This window comes from Anomaloglossus baeobatrachus, chromosome 3, assembly GCF_048569485.1.
Source record: "Anomaloglossus baeobatrachus isolate aAnoBae1 chromosome 3, aAnoBae1.hap1, whole genome shotgun sequence".
Taxonomy (NCBI): Eukaryota; Metazoa; Chordata; class Amphibia; order Anura; family Aromobatidae; genus Anomaloglossus; species Anomaloglossus baeobatrachus.
Genome location: NC_134355.1, coordinates 283,084,478 through 283,111,579, shown reverse-complemented (window position 1 = coordinate 283,111,579; position 27,102 = coordinate 283,084,478). Strand labels below are relative to the sequence as shown.

The window sequence follows — 27,102 nt, the reverse complement described above, 5'->3', positions numbered from 1 at the left end:
CCCTCTACCGACAAGTTTTTTGGAGATGGAAATTTTATATTTTAGCAGGACTTGGCACCTGTCCACACTGCCAAAAGTACCAATACCTGGTTTAATAACAAGAGTATCATTGTGCTTGATTAGCCAGCAAACTCACCTGACCTAAACCCCATAAAGAATCTATGGGCTATTATCAAGACGAAGATGAAAGACGCCAGACCCAACAATGCAGACGAGCTGAAGGCTGCCATCAAAGTAACCTGGGCTTCCATAACACCTCAGCAGTGCCACAGGCTGATCGCCTCCATGCCACGCCGTATTGATGCAGTAATTCATGCAAAAGGAGCCCCGACCAAGTATTGAGTGCATTTACTGTACATACTTTTCAGTGGGCCAACATTTCTGAGTTTAAAATCATTTTTTCAGTTTATCTTATATAATATTTTAATTTTCTGGAGATAATGACTTTTGGGTTTTCATTGGCTGTAAGCCATAATCATCAACATTAACAGAAAAAAACACTTGGAATAGATCACTCTGTGTGTAATGACTATATAATATATGTGTTTCCCTTTTTGTATGGAATTACTGAAATAAATTAACTTTTTGAGGATATTCTAATTTTTTGAGATGCCCTTGTATATTAGACTGTCAGCCGAACCTCCCCGATACGGATGGAGTGTTGGTTGAGCTGACATTTTGATGCATATGGGGCAAAAGGAATACTAGAACCCAGAATACGCTGCATTTTAAGAACAAAAAAAGGTTACAAAACAGGAAAACAAAATCAAGCAACAGGGAACAATATATATATAAAAAAAAGCAACAACAAAAAAAATACACAAACACACTTCTAATGCGATCAGGTCTACAAAATAGACTTCAAATTGCTGTGTGTGAATCCAGCAGGATTGTAGAAGCATAAAAATGGCCTTCAAATATTGTAACTCAATTGCATGGTTATTTAAAAAGATCAGAAGTTTCTGGGAGTCAAGGATCAATATTCAAAGGGTTAAAGAAATCCATCACTTTATACAATTGACTGCTGCAATGTCCATATGACAAACTGATCGGTCATTGAGTGTTTCAGGGTATGCCTAATATATATTTCCATCTTTAGATTTATAAAAACAATGAAGTTCTCTTATGGAAACACAAAATGTTTAAAAAAAAAAAAAGGTTTTTTTTTCCCCCTGTAACAGTTTTGTTAATGAAACTAAAAATATAAAAACAACAAGGAAGGCTTCTAGGCTTCAAAATATACAAAGAATGCTACCAGTCCAGGAACTGTCGGGGTTTGGTCACAGCTCCCATTCCGGTGTGACTGACAGCTCTCACTGCGTGACAGGCAGGCTGACATTTACAGGCACCTGGTTAGCCTGAGGGGCAGGGGACCCACTGGTAATTGGCGGTGGAGGTGCGGCAGCCGGTTCCTGCTTGCTAATGTGAGTGATGAAACGCAAACGTAACTTTAAAGCTGGTCGCAGACTGAAGATGATCTTTTCAACCTAAAAAAATTAAATAAAAAAAAATTAAATTACAAAGACCGCAAGTGAAACATGAAACTAGTAACGCTTTAACCCTTTACTGCCCAAGCCCATTTCTACCTTCCTGACCAAACCCCCTTTTTGTTTTAATATGAAGCGTCAATTCAAATGCCTCATCTTAAATAGATTTTTTTTTTCTTTTTCATGATGCCCTGAACTTTAGGTTTGTTGTAAATGTAAGTTGATATGATTTGTGATAAAAATTTTACCAAAATGTTTCTTTAGCCCCAAATATATCATTCTTTACACAGGGTAATAGGATAAAATGGCTGGTATATATTGCGGATATGTCACATTTGCAGATCCCTGGTGGTGGTGGAAAAAAAAAACAAAAAAAAAACAACCCCAAAATAACACAGAAATCCCCCACAAGTGTCCCTATATTGGAAACTACACCACTCAGGAATTCATTTAGGGGTGTTGTGAGCACGTTGAACCCAACAGGCGCTTCAGAGAATTTTAGAGCATTGGGCCGTAAAAATGAAATTTTATCCCCCCCCCCACAAAAATGTTACCTTATCCCCAGATTTTTCACTTTCACCAGGACTAATAAGAGAATGAACCCCACTATTTGCTGTGCAAAATCTCTTTAGTACATGGATATCTCATTTCTAGTCAGGAACTATTGTTTGGGCAAAAAGCAGGGCTTAGCAGGGAAGAAGTGCAATTTGATTTTTGAAGCTCAAATTTTGCTGGAATAAATTGCAGATGCCAAGTTACATTTGGAAAGAAAGCCACTGAAGTGCCAAAACAGTGTCTTAGCCAATTATGTGGTTAATGTCCTCCTGAGTATGCCTATACCCTATATCGAATCAGAAACTATTATTCGAGCACACAAAACTCAGAAGAGAAGGCAGACCTTCTCAGAGTGTAGGATTTTCTGGAATGATTTATGGATGCCATGTACCACTAGCACAGCCCCTGAGGTGCCAGAAATGTAGGCATCCCCCCCAGTAATCACATTTTACAAACTACACTCATCAATTAATTCATCTGAATTCATTCGTCCTGAACATGTGACACCACAGGTATTTCAACCAATTTTAGACTATGCATTTTACTACACCATCTACGGGTGACTGATTTCCAGAAATAAGTATGGTGCTACAGAGTGAAAATTGTAAATATGACAGCTCAATTCCCAATAAATTGTACCCAGCTTCTCGAGAAACTTCCACAGTAATACGTGATTCAGATGGGATCCCACATGGAGCCATTCCCTATAATGAAGCAGGCAGCGTTACCCTGGATTCCGTATGGTCTCTGTTCTGTCACTGTCCCCAATGTTTAGAGACACACAGCAGCATAGTAAACAGTTTTTGTGTATGTCTAAAAAAAAAAAAGAAGGGATATTTGTGGACCAGAGGCCATACTGAGTATAAAGTGTCTCAATCTGCCTCATTATAGTGAATGGTTCCAACAGGGGTTTTCTCTGAATCCTGTATTTCTGAGATTTAGATGTAAGCTCCAACCACCAGTTCAAGAAATACTTTTACTTATTTTTTTTTTTTTAAGACGTGTATCAGGCTGCACGAATATTAACAACATGTTTATCCCTCAGGCCAGTATGACTACAGAGATACCAGATTTACATCAGTTTTTGTTTTGATACCTATACATACTAACAACATTCTTTTTAAAAATATATATTATTTGCATCAGCATATTTTGAGCTGTCATTTTTCTATTTTTCTCCTGACATAGCTAAATAACGGTTTGTTTTGCTTTTTTTTTGAAGGAGGAGTTGAAGTCTTTACTCTATATTGGGGTATGTATTGTTATTGCATTCTATCAAAGGGCAAAATGAATATAAAATAATAAACCACAATAAAAAAAACAACAAATCTTTTTACGCTGTTCTACATGGAGTAAATGTTTATACACAGCCGATTACATCATTACCAGATTTATAGGAAAAAATTTACTGCTAAATGTTTTATGCAATTTCTAATGAAGATGGCAATATCCCATGTATGGTTGTACACTGCTGTTTTGGGCATAGTACAGGGCTCAGAAGGAAAGGAGTGCCGTTAGATTATGGGCAATGGCAGAGACCCTGAGATGCTAAAATAGAAAAAAAAAATACACCACAAGTGACCCATTTTTGGAAACTACAGTACTAAGGAAATTTCCATACGGATGCAATGAGTATTTTGAAGCCACAGGCGCCTCACACAATTTTATAACATTGGACATCAGAAATAAAAAAAGAAAAAAGTTAGCACTAAAATGGGGTTAACTGCATTTTTTTCAAGGGGTAAAAGGATAAAATGGAGACTAGAACTTTTTACATAGTTCCTCTACAACAAGACGCTACCCACATATGTGGTAGGAAACTACTGTTTGGTCACACGGAAGGGCTCAGAAGTGATTCGCAAATCTGCATTAAAAAAGTCAGAGCCACTTAAGTGAACAGAGCAGAAGTAAAAAAAAAAAAAAAAAAAAAAAAAAAAGACCAGAATTTGGAAATTCTACTTCACGATGAATTGAATTCATCTATGGGTGCAGTGACTATTTTGGCCCCACAATTGTTTTACAGAAAAAAAGAAAATCATGCATTGAATATTGAAAATTGTAAATATGACAGCCATTGCCCACATATTGTACCCAACTTGTGCTTCTGGAGACAAGTATCCCACAAATTAAGTAGGTTCTTTCTGCTTATGGCAGGGCCTAAGACTACCATACCGGGAGGAAACCCACTAAAACACCAGGAGAACAAACTCCTAGCAGAGGTTTCCCTTGGTGGGATATGAACGCACAATTTCACCAAAGCAACTGAGCCACCATGCTGCCAAATTCTAAGTTGACTTACTTGATCTTTTATGCTGTCTCCAGTAAACATGTATTTCATGTGATATAGAAAGTCACAGATGGGGTCCATGAAATTCAGGTGTGTGCTGCACTGATCCACGTTCAACAGCATTTCATAGAATGCCACGCCAATCTAGCCACAAGGGAACAGAATGAGTACGACAATAGGAAGAGTGTGCAATATATGGTTACTTATTAGAAAAGGAGACCGTTTTACAAAAACGAACTCCACAGTGAAGCTTTACTTTAAGACGGATGGCTCATTTACCAACTATGGGACGTGATATTATCCTACATAGTGGATATATATAATGATTTTCATTCACTTCACTATATTACATAGATTGGGGGTAATCTCACACAACATTAAATGTTAAAGGGGTGGTCCGAAAGCAGGAAAAAAAAATATTTATTGCCCCAATCAAAACTAATTTATAATATGGCTGTATTAAATATTTCCTAACCTTCCCTAGCAATTTATTTTTATTCTCCTACTTCCTGTCTGATGACGCTTTGTTTGAGAATCCTAGTGCATGCTGTGATAATCAAACAAAGCATCATGAGGAAGCAAAGGCTGTAGTCACTGTCACAACCACTGCCTAATCCCAAAATGAATCATCATCAGTGATGCTAGTTTCAGGGGTTGCTTTGTCCCTCCCTGCCTGTTACGCACTGTCGGATCTGCAAAGTGACAGCGTCCACTCTGTTGCCAGTTCAGATCTGTAGTGCTGGCAACACAGAGCAGCGAGCACTATCAATGCACTCAGAATACCAGGCAGCATTCAGAGATCAGAGATGCCCACCTCCGTGATATTACTTGCAGGGGCGGCGCTAGTCTCTGAACGATGTTTGGTCTGACAGTGTGCACTGCTCTGTGTTGCCGGTACTACCGATCTGATCCAGCAACAGAGCGAACGCTGTCACTGTGAAGATCACAGTGCACAGCAAGCTGGGAGGGACAAAGCAACAGGTGAAACAAGTGTCACTGATGACACTTCAGGGAGGGAGCAGAGGCAGTGATCACAGCTTTTGAACCCTGATGATGCTTTGTTTGAGTATCACAGCATGCACTGGGATTCTCTAACAAAGCATCATGAGAGAGATAGTAGGGGGAAAAAAATCAAAAAGTAGTTAGTGTAGTTAGGGTAAAGCTGGGTTCACACATAGCGACAGCGACATCGCTGTTACGTCACCATTTTCTGTGACGTAACAGCGACCTTATAAGTCGCTGTTATGATCGCTGCTTAGCTGTCAAACACAGCAACGCAGCAGCGATCATAACGTCGCTACATGTGCAGAGAGCAGGGAGCCGCGCACACTGCTTAGCGCTGGCTCCTTGCTCTCCTAGCTACAGTACACATCGGCTTAATTAACCCGATGTGTACTGCAGCTACATGTCACAGTGCAGAGAGCAGGGAGCCGCGCACACTGCTTAGCGCTGGCTCCTTGCTCTCCTACCTACAGTACACATCGGGTTAATTAACCCGATGTGTACTGCAGCTACATGTCACAGTGCAGAGAGCAGGGAGCCGCGCACACTGCTTAGCGCTGGCTCCTTGCTCTCCTAGCTACAGTACACATCGGGTTAATTAACCCGATGTGTACTGCAGCTACATGTCACAGTGCAGAGAGCAGGGAGCCGCGCACACTGCTTAGCGCTGGCTCCTTGCTCTCCTAGCTACAGTACACATCGGGTTAATTAACCCGATGTGTACTGCAGCTACATGTCACAGTGCAGAGAGCAGTGAGCCGCGTACACTGCTTAGCGCTGGCTCCTTGTTCTCCTAGCTACAGTACACATTGGGTTAATTAACCCGATGTGTACTGCAGCTACATGCGCACAGAGCAGGAGCCGGCACTAGCAGCAAGAGCGGCGGAGGCTGGTAACGAAGGTAAATATCGATTAACCAGGGAAAGGTCTTCCCTTGGTTACCCAATGTTTACAGTGGTTACAGCTTTCCGCAGCTGCCAGACGCCGGCTCCTGCTCCCTGCTCGCTTCATTTCGTCGCTCTCTCGCTGTCACACACAGCGATGTGTGCTTCACAGCGGGAGAGCGACGACGAAAAAATGAAGCAGGACATTCAGCAACGAGCAACGACCTCACAGCAGGGGCCAGCTCGTTGCTGGATGTCACACACAGCGACAGCGACGGGACGTCGCTGCAATGTCACAGAAAATGGTGACGTAGCAGCGACGTCGTTGTCGTCGTCGCTGTGTGTGACACCACCTTAAGGTAGGAAATTTTTAAAACAGCTGTATTAGAAAATTAGTTTAGATTGGGACAATAAATAGATAAGGATTAAGGTTTCAAATTTTTCAACCTTTAGACCACAATGATATGACCAGGAATGATGTTCAGTAACTGTTAAAAAGCAGTTTGAGCCAACAGAAATTTAGGATATTTGCAATGGTCTGAAAGTACTCTCCACAGGAAACATTTTGCAGTATTGGAATGCTGTGTATCAGCAATGCTTGAAAGTATATTAGAAGAAGGGAATTTTGTTTACTTACCGTAAATTCCTTTTCTTCTAGCTCCAATTGGGAGACCCAGGCAATTGGGGTGTATAGGCTATGCCTCCGGAGGCCGCACAAAGTATTACACTAAAAGTGTAAAGCCCCTCCCCTTCTGCCTATACACCCCCCGTGCTCCCACGGGCTCCTCAGTTTTGGTGCAAAAGCAAGAAGGAGGAAAAAAAAATTATAAAACTGGTTTAAAGTAAATTCAATCCGAAGGAATATCGGAGAACTGAAACCATTCAACATGAACAACATGTGTACACAAAAAAACAGGGGCGGGTGCTGGGTCTCCCAATTGGAGCTAGAAGAAAAGGAATTTACGGTAAGTAAACAAAATTCCCTTCTTCTTTGTCGCTCCATTGGGAGACCCAGACAATTGGGACGTCCAAAAGCAGTCCCTGGGTGGGTAAATAATACCTCATAATAGAGCCGTAACGGCTCCATCCTACAGGTGGGCAACCGCCGCCTGAAGGACTCGCCTACCTAGGCTGGCATCCGCCGAAGCATAGGTATGCACCTGATAGTGTTTCGTGAAAGTGTGCAGGCTCGACCAGGTAGCCGCCTGACACACCTTCTGAGCCGTAGCCTGGTGCCTCAAAGCCCAGGACGCACCCACGGCTCTGGTAGAATGGGCCTTCAGCCCTGAGGGAACCGGAAGCCCAGCAGAACGGTAAGCTTCGAGAATTGGTTCCTTGATCCACCGAGCCAGGGTTGATTTGGAAGCCTGTGACCCTTTACGCTGGCCAGCGACAAGGACAAAGAGTGCATCCGAGCGGCGCAGGGGCGCCGTACGAGAAATGTAGAGTCTGAGTGCTCTCACCAGATCTAACAAGTGCAAATCCTTTTCACATTGGTGAATTGGATGAGGGCAAAAAGAGGGTAAGGAGATATCCTGATTGAGATGAAAAGGGGATACCACCTTAGGTAGAAATTCCGGAACCGGACGCAGAACCACCTTGTCCTGGTGAAACACCAGGAAAGGGGCTTTGCATGACAATGCTGCTAGCTCAGACACTCTCCGAAGTGAAGTGACTGCTACTAGGAAAACCACTTTCTGCGAAAGGCGTGCGAGAGAAATATCCCTCATTGGCTCGAACGGTGGTTTCTGAAGAACCATCAGCACCCTGTTCAGATCCCAGGGTTCCAACGGACGTTTGTAAGGAGGGACGATGTGACAAACCCCCTGCAGGAACGTGCGTACCTGTGGAAGTCTGGCCAAGCGCTTCTGAAAAAACACACAGAGAGCGCAGAGACTTGTCCCTTAAGGGAGCCAAGCGACAAACCCTTTTCCAATCCGGACTGAAGAAAGGACAGAAAAGTGGGCAAGGCAAATGGCCAGGGAGAAAAACCCTGATCAGAGCACCATGACAGGAATATTTTCCACGTCCTGTGGTAGATCTTGGCGGACGTTGGTTTCCTAGCCTGTCTCATAGTGGCAATGACCTCTTGAGATAATCCTGAAGACGCTAAGATCCAGGACTCAATGGCCACACAGTCAGGTTGAGGGCCGCAGAATTCAGATGGAAAAACGGCCCTTGAGACAGCAAGTCTGGTCGGTCTGGTAGTGCCCACGGTTGGCCGACCGTGAGATGCCACAGATCCGGGTACCACGACCTCCTCGGCCAGTCTGGAGCGACGAGGATGGCGCGGCGGCAGTCGGCCCTGATCTTGCGTAACACTCTGGGCAACAGTGCCAGCGGAGGAAACACATAAGGGAGTTGAAACTGCGACCAATCCTGAACTAAGGCGTCTGCCGCCAGAGCTCTGTGATCGTGAGAACGTGCCATGAATGCCGTGACCTTGTTGTTGTGCCGGGACGCCATTAGGTCGACGTCCGGCATCCCCCAGCGGCAACAGATCTCCTGAAACACGTCCGGGTGAAGGGACCATTCCCCTGCGTCCATGCCCTGGCGACTGAGAAAATCTGCTTCCCAGTTTTCCACGCCCGGGATGTGAACTGCGGAGATGGTGGAGGCCGTGGCTTCCACCCACATCAAAATCCGCCGGACTTCCTGGAAGGCTTGCCGACTGCGTGTTCCTCCTTGGTGGTTGATGTAAGCCACCGCTGTGGAGTTGTCCGACTGAATTCGGATCTGCTTGCCTTCCAGCCACTGCTGGAACGCTTTTAGGGCTAGATACACTGCCCTGATCTCCAGAACATTGATCTGAAGTGAGGACTCCTGCCGAGTCCACGTACCCTGAGCCCTGTGGTGGAGAAAAACTGCTCCCCACCCTGACAGACTCGCGTCCGTCGTGACCACCGCCCAGGATGGGGGTAGGAAGGATTTCCCCTTCGATAATGAAGTGGGATGAAGCCACCACCGAAGGGAAGCTTTGGTTGCCTGAGAGAGGGAGACGTTCCTGTCGAGGGACGTCGGCTTCCTGTCCCATTGAAGAGGACGCAGGTGAAACTGCGCGAAAGGGACTGCCTCCATTGCTGCCACCATCTTCCCCAGGAAGTGCATGAGGCGCCTCAAGGGGTGTGACTGACCTTGAAGGAGAGATTGCACCCCCGTCTGTAGTGAATGCTGCTTGTTCAGCGGAAGCTTCACTATCGCCGAGAGGGTATGAAACTCCATGCCAAGATATGTCAGCGATTGGGCCGGTGTCAGATTTGACTTTGGAAAATTGATGATCCACCCGAAACTCTGGAGAGTCTCCAGAGTTGCGGTGAGGCTGTGCTGGCATGCCTCTTGAGAGGGAGCCTTGACCAGCAGATCGTCTAAGTAAGGGATCACCGAGTGACCCTGAGAGTGGAGGACCGCAACTACTGCAGCCATGACCTTGGTGAAAACCCGTGGTGCTGTCGCCAGGCCGAACGGCAGTGCCACGAACTGAAGGTGTTCGTCTCCTATGGCGAAGCGCAGGAAGCGCTGATGCTCTGGAGCAATCGGTACGTGGAGATAAGCATCTTTGATATCGATCGATGCAAGGAAATCTCCTTGGGACATTGAGGCGATGACGGAGCGGAGGGATTCCATCCGGAACCGCCTGGCCTTTACGTGTTTGTTGAGCAGTTTTAGGTCCAGGACAGGACGGAAAGACCCGTCCTTCTTTGGAACCACAAACAGGTTGGAGTAAAAACCGTGACCCTGTTGCTGAAGAGGAACAGGGACCACCACTCCTTCTGTCTTCAGAGTGCCCAGCGCCTGCAGAAGAGCATCGGCTCGCTCGGGAGGCGGAGATGTTCTGAAAAATCGAGTCTGAGGACGAGAGCTGAACTCTATCCTGTAACCGTGAGACAGAATGTCTCTCACCCAACGGTCTTTTACCTGTGGCAGCCAAATGTTGGAAAAGCGGGAGAGCCTGCCACCGACCGAGGATGCGGTGTGAGGAGGCCGTAAGTCATGAGGAAGCCGCCTTGGTAGCGGCACCTCCGGCGGTCTTTTTAGGGCGTGACTTAGACCGCCATGGATCGGAGTTCCTCTGATCCTTCTGAGGCCTTTTGTACGAGGAGAATTGGGACCTGCCCGCACCCCGAAAGGACCGAAACCTCGACTGTCCCCTCCTCTGTTGGGGTAATTTTGGTTTGGCCTGGGGTAAGGATGTTTCCTTTCCCTTGGATTGCTTGATGATTTCATCCAGCCTCTCACCAACAAACGGTCGCCAGAAAATGGCAAACCGGTTAAGCACTTTTTGGAAGCCGAATCTGCCTTCCATTCCCGTAGCCACAAGGCCCTGCGTATTGCCACCGAATTGTCGGCTGCAACCGCCGTACGGGTCGCAGAGTCCAGGACAGCATTAATAGCGTAGGACGCAAATGCCGACGTTTGAGAAGTTATGGACGCCACTTGCGGCGCAGACGTACGTGTGAGTGCGTCAATTTGCGCTTGACCCGCTGCAATAGCTTGGAGTGCCCATACGGCTGCGAATGCTGGAGCAAAAGACGCGCCGATAGCTTCATAGATGGATTTCAACCAGAGTTCCATCTGTCTGTCAGTGGCATCCTTGAGCGAAGCCCCATCTTCAACTGCAACTATGGATCTAGCCGCCAGTCTGGAGATTGGAGGGTCCACCTTGGGATACTGAGTCCAGCCCTTGACCACGTCAGGGGGGAAGGGATAACGTGTATCCTTAAGGCGCTTGGAAAAACGCTTATCTGGACAAACTCGGTGTTTCTGGACTGCCTCTCTGAAGTCGGAGTGATCCAGAAACATACTCGTTGTACGCTTGGGGAACCTGAAACGGAATTTCTCCTGCTGAGAGGCTGACTCCTCCACTGGAGGAGCCGAGGGAGAAATATCCAACATTTGATGTATGGACGCGATAAGATCATTCACTATGGTGTCACCATCAGGAGTATCAAGGTTGAGAGCGGCCTCAGGATCAGAATCCTGATCAGCTACCTCCGCTTCATCATACAGAGAGTCCTCCCTCTGAGACCCTGAACAATGTGATGAGGTCGAGGGGATTTCCCAGCGAGCTCGCTTAGGCGGTCTGGGGCTGCGGTCCGTGTCAGAGACCTCACCCTGGGATCTATGAGACGCCCCGGGGGAACATTGTTGTTCCAACTGAGGGGAACCAGGGGGCAATGATTCCACAGTGCCCATGGTCTGAGATACCGGTCTGGACTGCAAAGCTTCTAGAATCTTAGCCATAGTCTCAGAAAGTCTGTCAGTAAAAACTGCAAACTCCGTCCCTGTCACCTGGACAGTGTTAGCTGGTGGTTCCCCCTGGGCCCCCCTTAGCAGAGGCTCCGGCTGAGCAAGTGCCACAGGGGCCGAGCAGTGCACACAATGAGGGTCAGTGGAACCTGCCGGTAGCGAGGTCATACATGCGGCGCAGGCAGCATAGTAAGCCTGTGTTTTGGCACCCCTGCCTCTTGTGGGCGCCATGCTGTTGTCTCCCCTGAGCAACACAATAGGGTATATAGCCAGAAATCAACCGTGCACCATACAGTGTAAAGTATAGCCTATAAACATATAATCTATAATTACACTTCTGCACAAGTGGGGCCAGCACCTCAGGTGCTGCTTACCGCCCGCTTAAAGCGGTTGTGTGGCCACCAGAATCCCTGCCTGGGTCCCCCAGAGCTTGTCTCCCCTCTGCAGCGTCAGAGGAGCTGACAGGAATGGCTGCCGGCGTCCTGAGGAGAGGAGGGAGCCGTGGGCGTGACCCAGAAAGTGCGGGAACTGGTGCCCCACTGTGCACAGTGAGGGGGGTGGAGTATGCAAAGCATGCTCCAGCCCTCAGTGCTGCCGTCCTGTACAGCGTCCCGCCCTTCCCCTGACTGGCAGGGCTGGGGGCGGGAAGAAAAAGAGACTAGGCCGCAAAAGCCGGGGACTCGAGTTATAAGCGCGGCCGCCGTATAAGCGCGGTCGGCGCGGAAGTCCCCGGCGCACTAACAGTCCCAGCCGCGCCGCAGTGATAACAATGGCAGCGGCGGTCAGCGCGGCAGTCCCCATACACTAACACACTCAGCGACGCTGCAGTGTGTAATGGCACAAACGCAGTCAGCGCCGCGGTCCCCGGTGCACTAGCACACCCAACAATGCTGGAGTGTTGCTGTGCGCGGTCCCCACGGGGACACAGAGTACCTCAAAGTAGCAGGGCCATGTCCCTGAACGATACTCGGCTCCTATCCAGCAGAGTCCTCAGGAGCTGTGGATGGAGCACGGTCTCAGTGCCTGAAGACCGATTAGGATCCCACTTCACCCAGAGCCCTAAGGGGGATGGGGAAGTTAAACAGCATGTGGGCTCCAGCCTCCGTACCCGCAATGGATACCTCAACCTTAACAACACCGCCGACAAGAGTGGGGTGAGAAGGGAGCATGCTGGGGGCCCTGTTAAGGGCCCTCTTTTCTTCCATCCGACATAGTCAGCAGCTGCTGCTGACTAAGCTGTGGAGCTTGCGTGCATGTCTGCCTCCTTCGCACAAAGCAAAAAACTGAGGAGCCCGTGGGAGCACGGGGGGTGTATAGGCAGAAGGGGAGGGGCTTTACACTTTTAGTGTAATACTTTGTGCGGCCTCCGGAGGCATAGCCTATACACCCCAATTGTCTGCGTCTCCCAATGGAGCGACAAAGAAAATTGGATGTACTGGCACCTTACTCATAAAAACACAATGATATTTAGATGTATATAATGTATTAACCCCTTCATGACCTTCACATTTTTCTGTTTTATTTGTGTTAGTTTTTTTTTTCCAGCCCTTCTTCCAAAAGCCATAACTTTTATTTTTCAGTAAATACAGCCGTATAGGGTTTTTGTTTTGTTTTTTTTGCAGGATGAGTTGTATGTTTGAATTAAACCAAGTAAAATATATCTTTGTACCGTGTTAGCCAGTAGAGATAAAAAAATTGTTTAAAAGAACAGAGAGTCCTCAGTGGTTGATACCTTTTAATGGCTAACTGAAAAGATGGTAATAATTGCAAGCTTTCGAGACTACTCAGGTCTCTTCATCAGGCATGGTATAACACAAAATCTGAAGAGTCACATATTTATACACAACAGGACTTAGAATAGTGCAGTAAAAAAAAAAAAAAAAAAAAAAAAAAAGAACAAGTTATATGAAACAGAACTATCTCTATGTATGAGATAGTTCTGTTTCATATAACTTGTTCTTTTTTTTTTTTTTTTTTTTTTTTTTTTTTTTTTTTTTTTACTGCACTATTCTAAGTCCTGTTGTGTATAAATATGTGACTCTTCAGATTTTGTGTTATACCATGCCTGATGAAGAGACCTGAGTAGTCTCGAAAGCTTGCAATTATTACCATCTTTTCAGTTAGCCATTAAAAGGTATCAACCACTGAGGACTCTCTGTTCTTTTAAACAATTGAATTAAACCATTCATTTTACCATGTAGTATACTGGAGAATCGGGAAAAGAAATCCAAGTGTGGTGAAATTGAAGAAAAAAAAAAAAAAAAAAATGTAATTCCACGATTGTCTTTTTTTTTTTTTTAATTACCTTGTTCATTTTATGGTAAAACTGACCTGGCAATATGATTCTCCAGGTCAGTGCAGGTTTGTAGACACCAAACATGTACAGTATAGTTTTTTTTTTCTTTGTTATATTTAAAGTTTAAATTGTGAAAAAAAAATTCTGAAATTTTACAAAATACTATTTTGGTGCCATTTTCTGGGAATCATAATGTTTTTATTTTTCAGGATCTGGGGCTAGGTGATGGCTTAATCTTTGAGCCCCAGGCTGTCATTTTTACGGATACCACATATTTTATTGCAATGTTGCGGTGGTCCCAAAAAACTTAATTCTGTCATTTTGATTTATTTTTGTTTTTTTTTTCATTACACTATTTACCGATCAAATTAGTTTATTTTACATTTAAATAGATCGGACATTTCTGAACACAGCGACAACAAAATATGTACAAAAATTTGAACTTGTGTTTTTTTTCCATATTTTTAAAAAAGCTTTTCCTCTTCTTATGTATTTACTAGTCCAGTAAGGGGATGTGAAGCTGAGATCGTCTGATTGCTTATGCAATACAGTGCATCAGTACTGCTCTGTATGGCTAAAATCATTATCTCCTATGAACGCTGGTTCACAGCCGGCGATCAGAGGATCATCGTGATAATAGACACAGGGGTCATCAACTGACCCCTGGCTATCATAACTAACCATAATCACCCTCAAATCCCATTACGAGAATGCCCATAAGACTGTGCTAAATACCGCTGTCAGAGTCTGACAGCAGAATATAACTGGTTAACAGCCACGGGCATATCTCTGATTCACCCGCAGCTGTAAGAGGTAAAGGTCAGCTGATCAGATGCTGCACAAGCAACTACAGACCAGTCTCCAATCTCCCCTTCATCTCCAAACTCTTGGAGCGCCTGGTCTATTCTCGCCTCACCCGCTACCTTTCCACTCACTCTCTTCTAGATCCTTTATAGTCTGGCTTCCGCTCTTTACACTCAACAGAAACTGCCCTTGTCAAAGTGACCAATGACCTATTAACAGCAAAACGTAACGGTGACCACTCTCTGCTTATCCTTCTTGACCTCTCTGCCACCTTCGACACTGTTGACCACCATCTCCTTCTCTCTATGCTCCATTCTATCGGCCCAGAGGACACTGTTCTTTCCTGGTTCTCTTCCTATCTTTCTGGCCACTGATTCAGTGTATCATTTGCTGGCTCCACATCTTCTTCTCTTCCTCTCACTGTTGGGGTCCCTCAAGGTTCAGTCCTTGGCCCTCTTCTTTTCTCCCTCTACACTGCCCCAATTGGAATGCCCATTAGCAGATTTGGCTTTCAGTACCATCTTTATGCTGATGACACACAGCTATACACCTCATCCCCTGAGCTCACCCCCGCTGTACTACAGAACACAAGTGACTGCCTGACTGCAGTTTGCAATATCATGTCTGCTCTCTATCTGAAACTTAACCTTTCCAAAACTGAACTTCTTCTTTCCCCTCCATCTTCCAACCTTCCTAAACCTTACATCTCCCCCTCTGTGCGTGGCATAACGATAAGTCCTAGGTAGCAGGCCCGCTGTCTGGGTCTTAAACCTGACACTGATCTTTCCTTCACCTCCCACATACAATCTCTTGCCGCCTCCCGCCGCTTGCACCTCAAGAACATCTCTAGAATCTGCCCCTTTCTCACAATGGAAACGACAAAAACCCTCACCGTGGCCCTGATCCACTCTCGCCTTGAATACTGCAAGGCCTAAGCCACACGTCGAGAAAATCGGTGCGAGTGGAGTGCGATAAAACATCGCATTCCTCTCGGACCAATTCTAGCCTGTGTGTCAGCGCACATGAGCGATTATTTTCTCAGCCCTAATCGGACCGAAAAAACAAAACAATCGCAGCATGTTGCAAGTGTAATGCGAGACTATTTCTCTCGCACCCATTCAAGTGAATGGGGCGAGAGAAAAATCGCAATGCACTTGCGGTACACCGGTGTACCGAGTGTGCAGAGCGAGAATCGCAATAGCTGGCTACGGAGGAGAGAGGGAGAGAAATTCCTCCCTCCCCTCCTCACAGCCGGCCCTTCCCCCGCAGCGGAGGTCCGCTCGCACAGTCGGACATCAGACGCAGGGATACTAGCATGACACTCGGCTCCTGCTGTGCTGCTAGCGAGAGCTCAGTGTCATGCGAGCATTGCACTAGTGCCCCGTGCAGCACCAGCCTAACTCTCTATTAATTGGTCTCCCCCTAACTAGACACTCTCCTCTACAGTCCATCCTTAATGCAGCAGCCAGGGTCACCTATCTGGCTAGCCAGTACTCGGATGCCTCTGCTCTGTGCCAGTCATTGCACTCGCTGCCCATATATCACAGGATCCAATTCAAACTGCTTGTTCTCAGCCACAAAGCTCTCCATAGTGCGACAACCCCCTACATCTCCACCCTCCTCTCTGTCTATCACCCCACCCGTTCTCTACGCTCTGCAAATGACTTTCGACTAACAGCCACACTAATTAGAACCTCCCACTCTCGGATCAAAGACTTCTTCAGAGCTGCACCAATCCTCTGGAACGCTCTACCCAAAGAAGTTAGGACGAATCATAACTTACTCAGCTTCAGACGCTCTCTAAAAACGCATCTTTTTAGGGCGGCCTATCACACTCCCTAGCCGACCTAAATTCACATAGTCCCGCCACAATTTCTCAGAACATAACCCCAAGTCAAATTTCATGGCACCCAAATGCAACTCAAGGTTCTGGTCAACTGGTCAAGGAAGCAATTATCTATCTCCCATTTCCTTCAGATGGCTGGATTGTCATTGTAAATAAGCACTTGTACCTTGCCCCTCCCCCCATCTCATTGTAGATTGTAAGCTCTCACGAGCAGGTTTGTCTTTTTTCCATCTAAATATTGTATTTTCTATAACTGTTACTTGTTTGTATATGAGCCTCCTGAATTGTAAAGCGCTGCGGAATATGTTGGCGCTATAGAAATAAAGAGTATTATTATCAGATCAGCTGTCATATGCAGGGAAGTGCAGGCTTGGCATGTGAGCCCACATCGAAACACAGGCACAAAGATCGCAAATGGTTTAATATTGTAGATGTGTATGCCACTCTGGCAAGTGCTTATCACAAAGAATTGTGGGTGGCACATTTGAAGAAGCGCTCCATCAGTTAGCAGCTCTCCTCCATTCAGAGGAGCTCCACAGTCTCATGTTTTTATATTAGCAATATCAGCATCAAGCAAACCCTCGTCAATAAAGAAATTGATTAGCACATGGAATAGCTTATTTACTATCACTTGTGGGCTTTATTAGCAATCATTAGCAGTGCATGTCCACTGACACTTTGTACTAAAAACAGCTAGACCTCCTCCAAAATCACTTTCATGACATGCTTTAATTCTTTTTCTGGACAAACACACAGTCATGTTTAGTTAAGTTGACTAGGAATTTCACAATTACACCAAAATCTTAAATTTTAAATCAATTTATCTTGGAATATTAAGACATTCCACAATACAAATGTGTTGCTGCTGTTGAGAGATGTGTCTAATGCTCCCCTGCTGTATACTGTGCAACTAGCTGTGCCCAAGCACGTGCTGCAGCGGATAGTCGTGTATACACACATTATGACAAGAGGAGGAAGCATAGGAGAATATACTGAAGCCACAGGCAGGGGGAAACCCTTCAGCTGTGTTTGTTTATTTTATTAATTACAACCAGTTTTGGTGAACTGAATATTCAAAAAATCTGTTGATCAAAATGTATTTTTCTCATGGCACAATCCTTTACATATAAACTCACACCTAAATGACAGCATTACCTCTATCATGCACCTAGTCCTTTCCTGCTGAAAGCGCTGCAAAAACGGTCCAACCAAGTGGTACACATACAGTAACTGGTACTCGGTTTTGACTATTGGTATGAGACCTTCAGAGAGGAACCTACAAACAAAAATACAGGCATTGAAGAAATAAAGATATTTACTAGACAGAGTGAATAATTTACAACTACCAATGATACAATGCTCTAAAAAGAAAATGCTGAGCTCATACTTCGGAATGAGAGACAGCTGCCCAATGCTTGAATGGTGCCACACAGCGTGTGCCAGCGCCAGTGTGTAACTGCAGCTCATCTCGGAGTAAGCCTTGTGACATGCTGTAAAGTCAAAAAGCTGGAATGGGTAATCCACCCAATCAGTCTCTGTCGTCAGGCATGGGCTGTTTAGTACACTGATTATTCTGTCATGGAGAACAATCCAATAAGGCTCCTAAAATACAATAAAAATTAGAAAATTAATGGAAAAAAAAAAAGACAAAACACATAAATGAATGCAAATGCAATGTTGTGCTCAATCTCTTGTACAGGATAAGTGATAAATGTCTGATTACGGGGGTCCCATCAATCACAAGAATGGTATGAACAGTGTATAATAGGTGCTATTTTATTTAAGGACTATGGGACTAAAGGGGGCTTTACATGCAGCAATATCGTTGGTGAAAGCACCCGCCCCCGTCGTTTGTGAGTCACGGGCAAATCGCTGCCCGTAGCGCACAAAATTGTTAGGAGCCGTCACACATACTTACCTGCCTAGCGACGTCGCTGTTGCTGGCGAACCGCCTCCTTTCGAAGAGGCAGTTCGTGCGGCGTCACAGCGGAGTCACTAAGCGGCCGTAAAATCCCGCCCACCTGCTTCCTTCGCATTGCCGGCGGCCGCAGGTAAGCTGTAGTTCTTTGTTCCCGGGGTGTCACACGTAGCGATGTGTGCTGCCTCAGGAACAACGAACAACCTGCGTCCTGCAACAATCAACGATTTTTTTAAAATGAACGACGTGTCAACGATCAACGATAAGGTGAGTATTTTTGATCGTTAACGGCCATTTGTTGGTGTCACACGTAATGACGTCGCTAACGAGGCCGGATGTGCGTCACGGAATCTGTGACCCCGGCAATATATCGTTAGATACGTCGTTGCATGTAAGGGTTTTGCTATCTCATCTGAGAGCAGGATAACATAGGCAAAGAGATCCTGAATACAACGATGTATCAATTAGATTACAGTGCGGTTGTTCTGGCACAATCTGAATTTTCCAGCTTTAGTCATGTAGCAGAGTTCACAGAGCTGACCCCACACACACCAGGCTTCAACAGAGATTGTTAATGTACATTACGGTGTCAATCACAGCAAAGGACGTGTCAGACTGCTGAGAGCTGAATTGTAGTCACAGCAATGATAAGGGTCCTGCTGCTTAAACAAACATAGCAAATAAAGAAAAGTTCAGATTGTGACAACACAGGCATGCCTGAGTTTTCTGCGTTAACCAGTACAGCATGCTGTCTTCAGCTTACACAGCAAAAACCTGCTGACAGATTCCCTCTATGAGCACAGGGTGCATAGACATACATAGAGAGAACTAATGAAGAGCTCAAGATCCTGTTCTAATGATCAGTGAAGGTCCCAGAGGTGTGTCGAACATAGATCAGACTGTTCACACCTATCCTATGAATAAATACGCTCACACAAAACACTGAATCACCTGCTCTCTCTCTTTTTCCTCTCCTCCTCCTAGCTGCTGGTGACATCTCCCCCCAACCCCGGGCCCCCATCCTTTAGTACATATAACTCTCATCCTGCAACACACAGAAACCCTGCTCATCTTATCAATATCCAGTGCTCACCTTCTCCTGCCCCTTTTAATTGCACACTCTGGAATGCAAGGTCAGTGTGCAACAAACTCCTCTACATTCATGACTTCTTCCTCTCCAACACCCTGAACCTTCTTGCTCTTACAGAAACCTGGATCCAGCACTCTATCACCACCGCTGCTGCTGCTCGCTCACACGGTGGGCTCCAATTCTCACATACTGCAAGACCTGAGAACAGATCGGGAGGAGGTGTTGGTCTGCTCCTCTCATCCCAGTGTGCCTTCCAGGTCATCCCCTCAGTACCCTCACTCATGTTTCCGTCTTTTGAAGTCCACACCATTAGACTCTTCAAACCATTCTCCCTGCGAGTGGCAGTTGTGTATCGCCCTCCAGGCTCCTCCCATCAGTTCCTTGATCATTTTGCCACTTGGCTTCCACACTTTTTATCCTGTGACCTTCCCACTCTCATCATGGGGGATTTCAACATCCCTATTGACGACCCACTCTCCCCATCTGCCACCCATTTTCTTTCTCTAACCTCATCCTTTGGCCTCTCACAGCTCACTAAGTCTCCTACACATGAGGATGGGAATACGCTGGACCTGGTCTTGTCCCGCCTCTGCACTCTTCATGACTTCACCAATTCCCCTCTCCCACTCTCTGACCACAACCTTCTCTCCTTTTCCATCACAAACTGTCTTCAAACCCGGGATGCCCCCACTTATCGCCCATACAGAAATCTAAGCGCCATCAATACCCAGCTGCTAATGAACAATTTCCAGTCATCCTTGGCTCCCATCTCCTCCCTCTCCTGCGCAGACTCTGCACTGTCACATTATAATAAGACATTGCAGAATGCCCTGGATGAAGCTGCACCAGCTACATGCAGAAAAAAACCACACAGGCAGCGGCAGCCCTGGCACACGCTTCAAACACGTTTCCTACAGCGCTGTTCTACGTGTGCCGAGCGTCTGTGGAGAAAAACCTTCTCAGCTGAAGACTTCATCCACTATAAGTTCATGCTCAAAACCTACAACTCTGCTCTCCATCTGGCTAAACAAGTATACTTTACCACTCTCATCACTTCACTAGCCAACAATCCTAAACGACTCTTTGAAACCTTCCACTCCCTCCTGAGCCCTAAAGCACAGACCCCGGTCACCAACCTAAGCTCTGACAATCTGGCAACTTGTTTCTTCCAAAAGATCAATGACATCCGAAAAGAAATCTTTGAAAAATCCCCTCAGAGCTTGAATCCCCTCCTCTCCCGCACCTCAAGCTCACTATCAATATTCGAGCCTGTCACAGAAGAAGTGACGCATCTCCTTGCCTCTTCCCGCCCAACAACATGCACCAGTGACCCTCTTCCCTCACATCTCCTTCAGGCTCTCTCCCCAGCTGTCACTACCTATCTAACCAAAATGTTTAACCTCTCTCTTTCATCAGGTATCTTTCCTTCATCATTTAAACATGCCATCATAGCCCCTCTACTTAAAAAAACCTTTCCTCAATCAGAACTGTGCCTCTAACTACAGACCAGTCTCTAACCTTCCCTTTATCTCTAAGCTCCTGGAACGCTTGGTCCACTCTCGGCTAATCCGATATTTATATGAAAACTCACTTCTTGATCCCTCTCAATCTGGTTTCCGCTCTTTACACTCCACCGAAACACAGGCTGCAGGGAGCGATCAGCTGATCACCCGGCGGCCGGCTGCAGGGAGCGATCAGCTGATCACCCGGCGGCCGGCTGCAGGGAGCGATCAGCTGATCACCCGGCGGCCGGCTGCAGGGAGCGATCAGCTGATCACCCGGCGGCCGGCTGCAGGGAGCGATCAGCTGATCACCCGGCGGCCGGCTGCAGGGAGCGATCAGCTGATCACCCGGCGGCCGGCTGCAGGGAGCGATCAGCTGATCACCAGTGACTATGTAAGGGGAATACATGAAATAGCAGAAACTGCTGTGTGAATACTGACTTGAAAAATCCAATAGCTATATGCAAGAGTGAATATGTGAAAAATGGAATCTGCATTACTGCCATGAACATATGAATCAAGAGAAATTTAGCTACTGAATTGATCAATGCAATAGAGCCCCAACACTACGCCAAAGTATTTCTCTACGTTGGGGTCCCTAGCTTGTGTGTGTCCTCTCATGCAGCCGATCGCTCCCTGCAGCCGGCCGCCGGGTGATCAGCTGATCGCTCCCTGCAGCCGACCGCCGGGTGATCAGCTGATCGCTCCCTGCAGCCGACCGCTGGGTGATCAGCTGAGCGCTGTCACTTGCCGGCCACCGGGTGATCAGCTGATCGCTCCCTGCAGCCGACCGCCGGGTGATCAGCTGAGCGCTGTCTCTTGCCAGCGCCCGGGCATGCCGGCGCTCAGCTGAGCGCTGTCAGTTGCCGACGGCCGGGAATTCAGCTGAACGTTCGGCCACCGCGAGCAAAAATAAAAAGTTTGTGATTTAAAAAAAAAAAAAAATAAATAAAAAAGAGCATGCGTAGTGAAATCCAGAGGATTCCGCTGCTCAAAACAACGTTACATGCTGCGTTCCTCCCGCTGGGCGGAAGCAACGTAGTGTCACCCAGCGGAAGCAACGCAGGTCCTTTTGGTACAATCCGTCAACCATACAAGTCTATGGGAAAAAGCGGAATCCGTTAACGGATTCCGCTGTTTTCCAAAAGGGCGGATTGTAACGGAAGGAAAACAACGCAAGTGTGAAAGTACCCTAAGAGAAACAGAGCTCCACAAAATACTTTCTGTGCATAGGGGGTAGAGAGGATTTTTGGAGCCAGATCAACAGAGGTATTTAAAAAAGTTGACCGTTATGAAACAACCTCCTTTAAAGAATAACAATCAATTAATACTTTTAATCACTAAAGGGAGCCTGAGAGCTGATCAATGCTGCCCAATTCTCAGGCAACAATTATCAAACATTGGCTATGATTTCAGCTATGTATGGAGACTTGTCTGAAAGGAGCATCTCTGGTGGCTTCTCCACGCCTGCTCCCCCTTGTGTAACAGTCATCTGTCTGCATGCGTGTATAAAGGGTTACTGGCAATGGGCATAAAGAAGCTGACTAGTTACCAGCACAGCTAGGACTCAGCAACTTGAACTAGGGTTTTCTGTGAAACACTGCATTGTTTCATAGTCAAAATTAAATGGCTGAAATCATACAGCCAGTAATGGATACATGATGCCTATCGATCGAGCAGGCTGCATGCATCTTCATGTTCCCTTTAATTCAACAGTACAAGTAAAGGGAAGATCATTAAGCAATATATCATATGTAAGAAACCTGCCTCAATCGCCTCTTGAACAGATACATTTTGGTATAAACCAGTCACAAGTGAAGATATATATTCAGATCACCGAGGAATGAAAGGACTGATGCAACTCATAAATGTCTATGTAGATGTGAGGAACTGCTGCAATGTACACTTGAAACTACAGAAATGTTCAACACACAACAACTTTGGAAATGGACGGAAAAGATCAGGAATTGTCAATACACAATGATAAAATTGAAACCACCAGTCTAATATTGTGTAGGTCTTGTGGCACCAAACAGCTCTGATCCACTTAGCACATGACATTTTCTTGGGGATCTTGTGGAACGTATACCTATATGCTATCAATACAATATTGGAAAATCTTGTAAAGTCCTTTATGGGGTCTCTCTGGAGCTGACCTACTGTTCTAGCACATTCCACTGCTCATTGATTACATCCTGATCTGGGGAATTTGGAGGCCAAATCATGGACTCCTTGTTTTGATTCTTAAAGTCGTTGTTCAATATAAAAAAACACATTTTAAAATAGGCGTGGATGTGTTTAAAATACAAAAAGAAGGTTTCTGCCGGCTGTGTTAGCAATGCTTGCTCCAATCAAATGTCAGAGGACCGCTGTAGCTCGTCATCAGATGATTCTCTGATGACATACTCTTCTAGTCACCTGACCGCTGAACAGTGCAAGCATCGCTTTCCTTCTTCTCAGTGCAGTCATGCGAACCTATGGCAAGCGTGCTAGACTGGGCACGCAGATCCCTCTCGCTCTGTCGGCACGTGCGCTATCATTTAGCCGCTTTGAATTGCCGGTGTGATTGCGCTGGCAGTTCAAAGTTGTGTTGGAGACATCTTTCCTCACTCTGACAGTCCTCTCCTAGGCCGCAGGCCTGCAGCCTAGGAGACATCGGTAAGTGGCGCCGGCGTAATGACATCTTGTGGCCGCACGAGAAGTGAGGGCCCAGCAGTGCGGCGCGGTGGAGCGGGTGTTGGAAGGCGAGTATTTTTATTTTTTTTTTTATAAAAGCTGTGTGTGGCTGTACCAGGATGGTGGTAAATGCTAGGATGGGGGAACATATAAAGATGGGGCACACACAAGCATGAGGCCCACATAAAGATGGGGCCCACAGAAGCATGGGGCACATTTACCAGGATGGGGTACATTTACAGGATGGAGTACATTTACCAGCATGAGATACATTTACCAGAATACTTACTAGGATGGGGTACATTTACCAAGATGGGGTACATACCAGGATGGGGTACATTTTCCCAGGATATTTACCAGGATGGGGTACATTTACCAGGAAGTGGCCCAGGAAGGGGGACATTAGCACAGGATGGAAAACATTACTACATAATGAAGGGGAAGGGGAGCAACTCGTATGTCTTTTTGGGATTTAGAGATGTTCCAACTTTGAAATGTAGATGTGGATTTCAGTGAGGAATATGATTGCATTCCATGCTAAAATCTATCTACGGTATCTATCTAATATTCTGCATTCATTTTTTTTCATAAAGATCATTCCAACTGCTGTGTTTGGAAAGGGCAGTGGTAGTGGCTCAGCTTCAATGTGTAGTAAGAACGCATAAGTTTGATGCCCTTTGCTGAAGAGAAGACTGCAAAGGTAAGTTTAAAATCTATTAATTGTTTACATAATAGAATTAGTTAAATTGCTATGTTGGCACTTCGCAAAAAAAATTTGGAGTTTGTGTTTCAGTTTGGGCACTGGCCTGTGAAAGGTTCGCCATCACTGCCCTGGTGCTTCTTGGTACCAGCTCTTCCCCAAGCAAGCAATGTACACACCAGCAGTCCACTTCACATAAACGTGATTTAGACAAGACCAATTTCTTCATTTCCTCTATGGTCCAGTGTTCATGAATCCTTGTAGGTTTTTACAGAGATTGCCACGGATAAGCAAACGGAGATGCACGATGTGCTCCGTCATCTTTCTCTCATGGCCAGCAGTACCTCCATCCAGCAATTTGTGCTACAGTTGCTCTTCTTTGGGACTGGACCAGGCAGACTGGTCTTCACTCATCACCTGCCTCATTAAGCTTTGGTTCACTGGTTATACTACCCTGGACTGTTTCTGGTAGGTACTAATCACTGCATACGAAAGACACTAGATTTATTTTTAGCTCCTCTAACTAGTTGTCTAATCCTTATTTATTAGATTCCATTTCTGTTTCCACAGCATCAACTTAAAGAACTGAGTGCACTTCCTGCGCAATATATCCCACCCATTAAGAGATGCTACTGCCACATAATCAATGTTATTTAATTCACATGTCAGTGATTTCAATCTTATGTCTGATCGGTGTACATGTAATAAGAAGAAATATTCCTATATTCATATCCCATAAATACGGATGAGGGCAGCCAGTCTCAAAAACGCTGTTAAATTGATGAATTGAAACATTTTATTAGCAATTTAAGACACAGTTTGTGATAAACTAATCAAATGTGCAGAAAATGGCGTTTTTTTCATTAAAAAATAATAAAAATAGAAAGTACAGTGGAACCTCTGTTTACGAGTAACTTGGTGTGCGAGTATTTCGCTATACGAGCAAAGCTTGCTGTAAATTTGTAACTCTGTTTACGAGCAAGCTTTGCTGTACGAGCAAATACTCACCACACACACTTCCCGTTCCGTACTTTAAGGCTATGTGCGCACTGGGAAATGGAATTTTCTTGAGAAAATTCCACATGCTCTCAAAGATTACCGCACCCGCGGTAAAAAAACGCGGCAAACCGCACCCGAAAACTGCATGCTGTTTGCCGCGGTTTCACCGCGGTATTGTTCACGGTATTGCCGCGGTTTTGCCGAGTGCGGGTTGGGATGTGCTTTATTGCATTCAATGCAATAAAGCACATTGAAAAAAAAAAAAAAGACAGAAGAATAGATAGAGGGATAGATAGATAGATAGACAGATAGAGGGATAGAGGGATAGATAGAGGACAGATCGCTGCATTTCCCACGGTCGGCAGTGAGTTCACATTACCGGCCGTGGGAAATGACCGGTAATTACCTCTGCTGTATTCATTCAGCGCTGTGTCTGTGACAGTCGCGGCTGGATGTAAGCAGCGCAGGACGTTGGACCTGTGGATTACGCCGGAGCTTTGGTGCGGGAGGGGTTAATAAAATGGTGAACGAGGCTTGTTTGTTTTATTTAAAATAAAGGATTTTTCGGTGTCTGTGTGTTTTCACTTCACTTACGGGTTGATCATGTCAGCTGTCACATAGACGCTGCCATGATCAAGCCTGATGTTAATGGCGGTGATCCACCACCATTAACCCCTTGTATTACCAAGCTGCCACTGCTACACGGCGGCAGGAAGAGTCGAGGACACGCCGGTACTGCCGCATAATGCATGCGACAGTCCCGGGGCAGCTGCGGCTGATATTCTCGGCTGCGGGAGGTGGGAGGGAGGCGGGGGACATTAACCCTGCCCCTCTCCCTCCCCAGCCTGAGAATACCGGGCCGCCGCTGTGTGCTTACCTCGGCTGGACGGTAAATATACAGCGGAGCCCACGTTCTTTGTTTTCTATATTTCCGTTTGCTTTCTATGTGTGTTCTATGTTTCTGTGTCTGTGTTCTATGTCTGTGATGTCTGTGTGAGTGTGATCTGTGTGTTTGTTTACTCTCTGCACGGCTTCCTCTTCCTGTAATGACATCACATCCCTGCAAAACCGCAGACAGGCGATGTACATTACCGGAGGTAAACCGCGAAATACCGCAGGGAATAACGCAGGAAAACGCAGTGAACCGCACAGAATTTGCTTCCTGCGTTATTCCCTGCGGGATTTCACGATTACATTGGAGTCAATGGAGTGAAATCCCGCAGCGATGTGCGGAAAAGAATTGACATGCAATTGTTTTTGCTGCGGGAATCCCGCAGCAAAACATGCAGCTGTCAAATTCCGCCTAGTGCGCACAGGATTTTTTTTGCCCATAAGTTTTGCTGGTGATTCACTGCAGAGATGTTATGAACATTTTCTGCAGCGAAACATGCAGCAAAACCGCAAAAAATCCGCGGCAAAATCCGGTAAGTGCGCACAGGGCCTAACCGCGCTCTGACCCGCTCTTGCAGTCCACACAAAACACTCACAAACATATTATGCTCACCTTACCTTCCGTTCCATCGCCGGCCTCATGGTTCTTGTAGTTCGCCGGTACAGATGTGAATCGGGTAACCATCGTGACAATCGAGGAACTTCCGCTGTCAGCCGCTACTCAAAGGCAGAGCGCGCTGACCAATCAAGAGGCAAGTGGCTCCTGCCTTCGACGTCAGCACTCTGGCAGCGGAAGGTCCGAGTCGTAATGGTTACCCAATACACATCCTGTAGAGACGAATTACAAGAATAGGGAGTCCAGCGGTGGAACGGAAGGTAAGGTGAGAATAATGTGTGTGTGCGTGTGTGTGTGTGTGT

The 27,102-nt window shown here is 46.1% G+C and overlaps 1 protein-coding gene across 2 annotated transcripts in view; it reads right to left on the bottom strand.

Annotated features, from left to right (window-relative positions):
• Positions 1-577: 577 nt before the first annotated feature.
• MED23 (mediator complex subunit 23) overlaps positions 578-27,102 on the bottom strand; it is a 226,605-nt gene continuing 200,080 nt past the window's right edge. For both annotated transcript variants that reach the window (XM_075339880.1, XM_075339881.1), the window contains 4 exons: positions 17,796-18,010; positions 17,564-17,684; positions 4,342-4,473; positions 578-1,487 (listed from right to left, as the gene is read on the bottom strand). In XM_075339880.1, the coding sequence (XP_075195995.1) occupies positions 1,314-1,487; positions 4,342-4,473; positions 17,564-17,684; positions 17,796-18,010 (642 nt within the window). In that variant the 3' untranslated portion in view covers positions 578-1,313. The remainder of the gene's footprint in view (positions 1,488-4,341; positions 4,474-17,563; positions 17,685-17,795; positions 18,011-27,102) is intronic.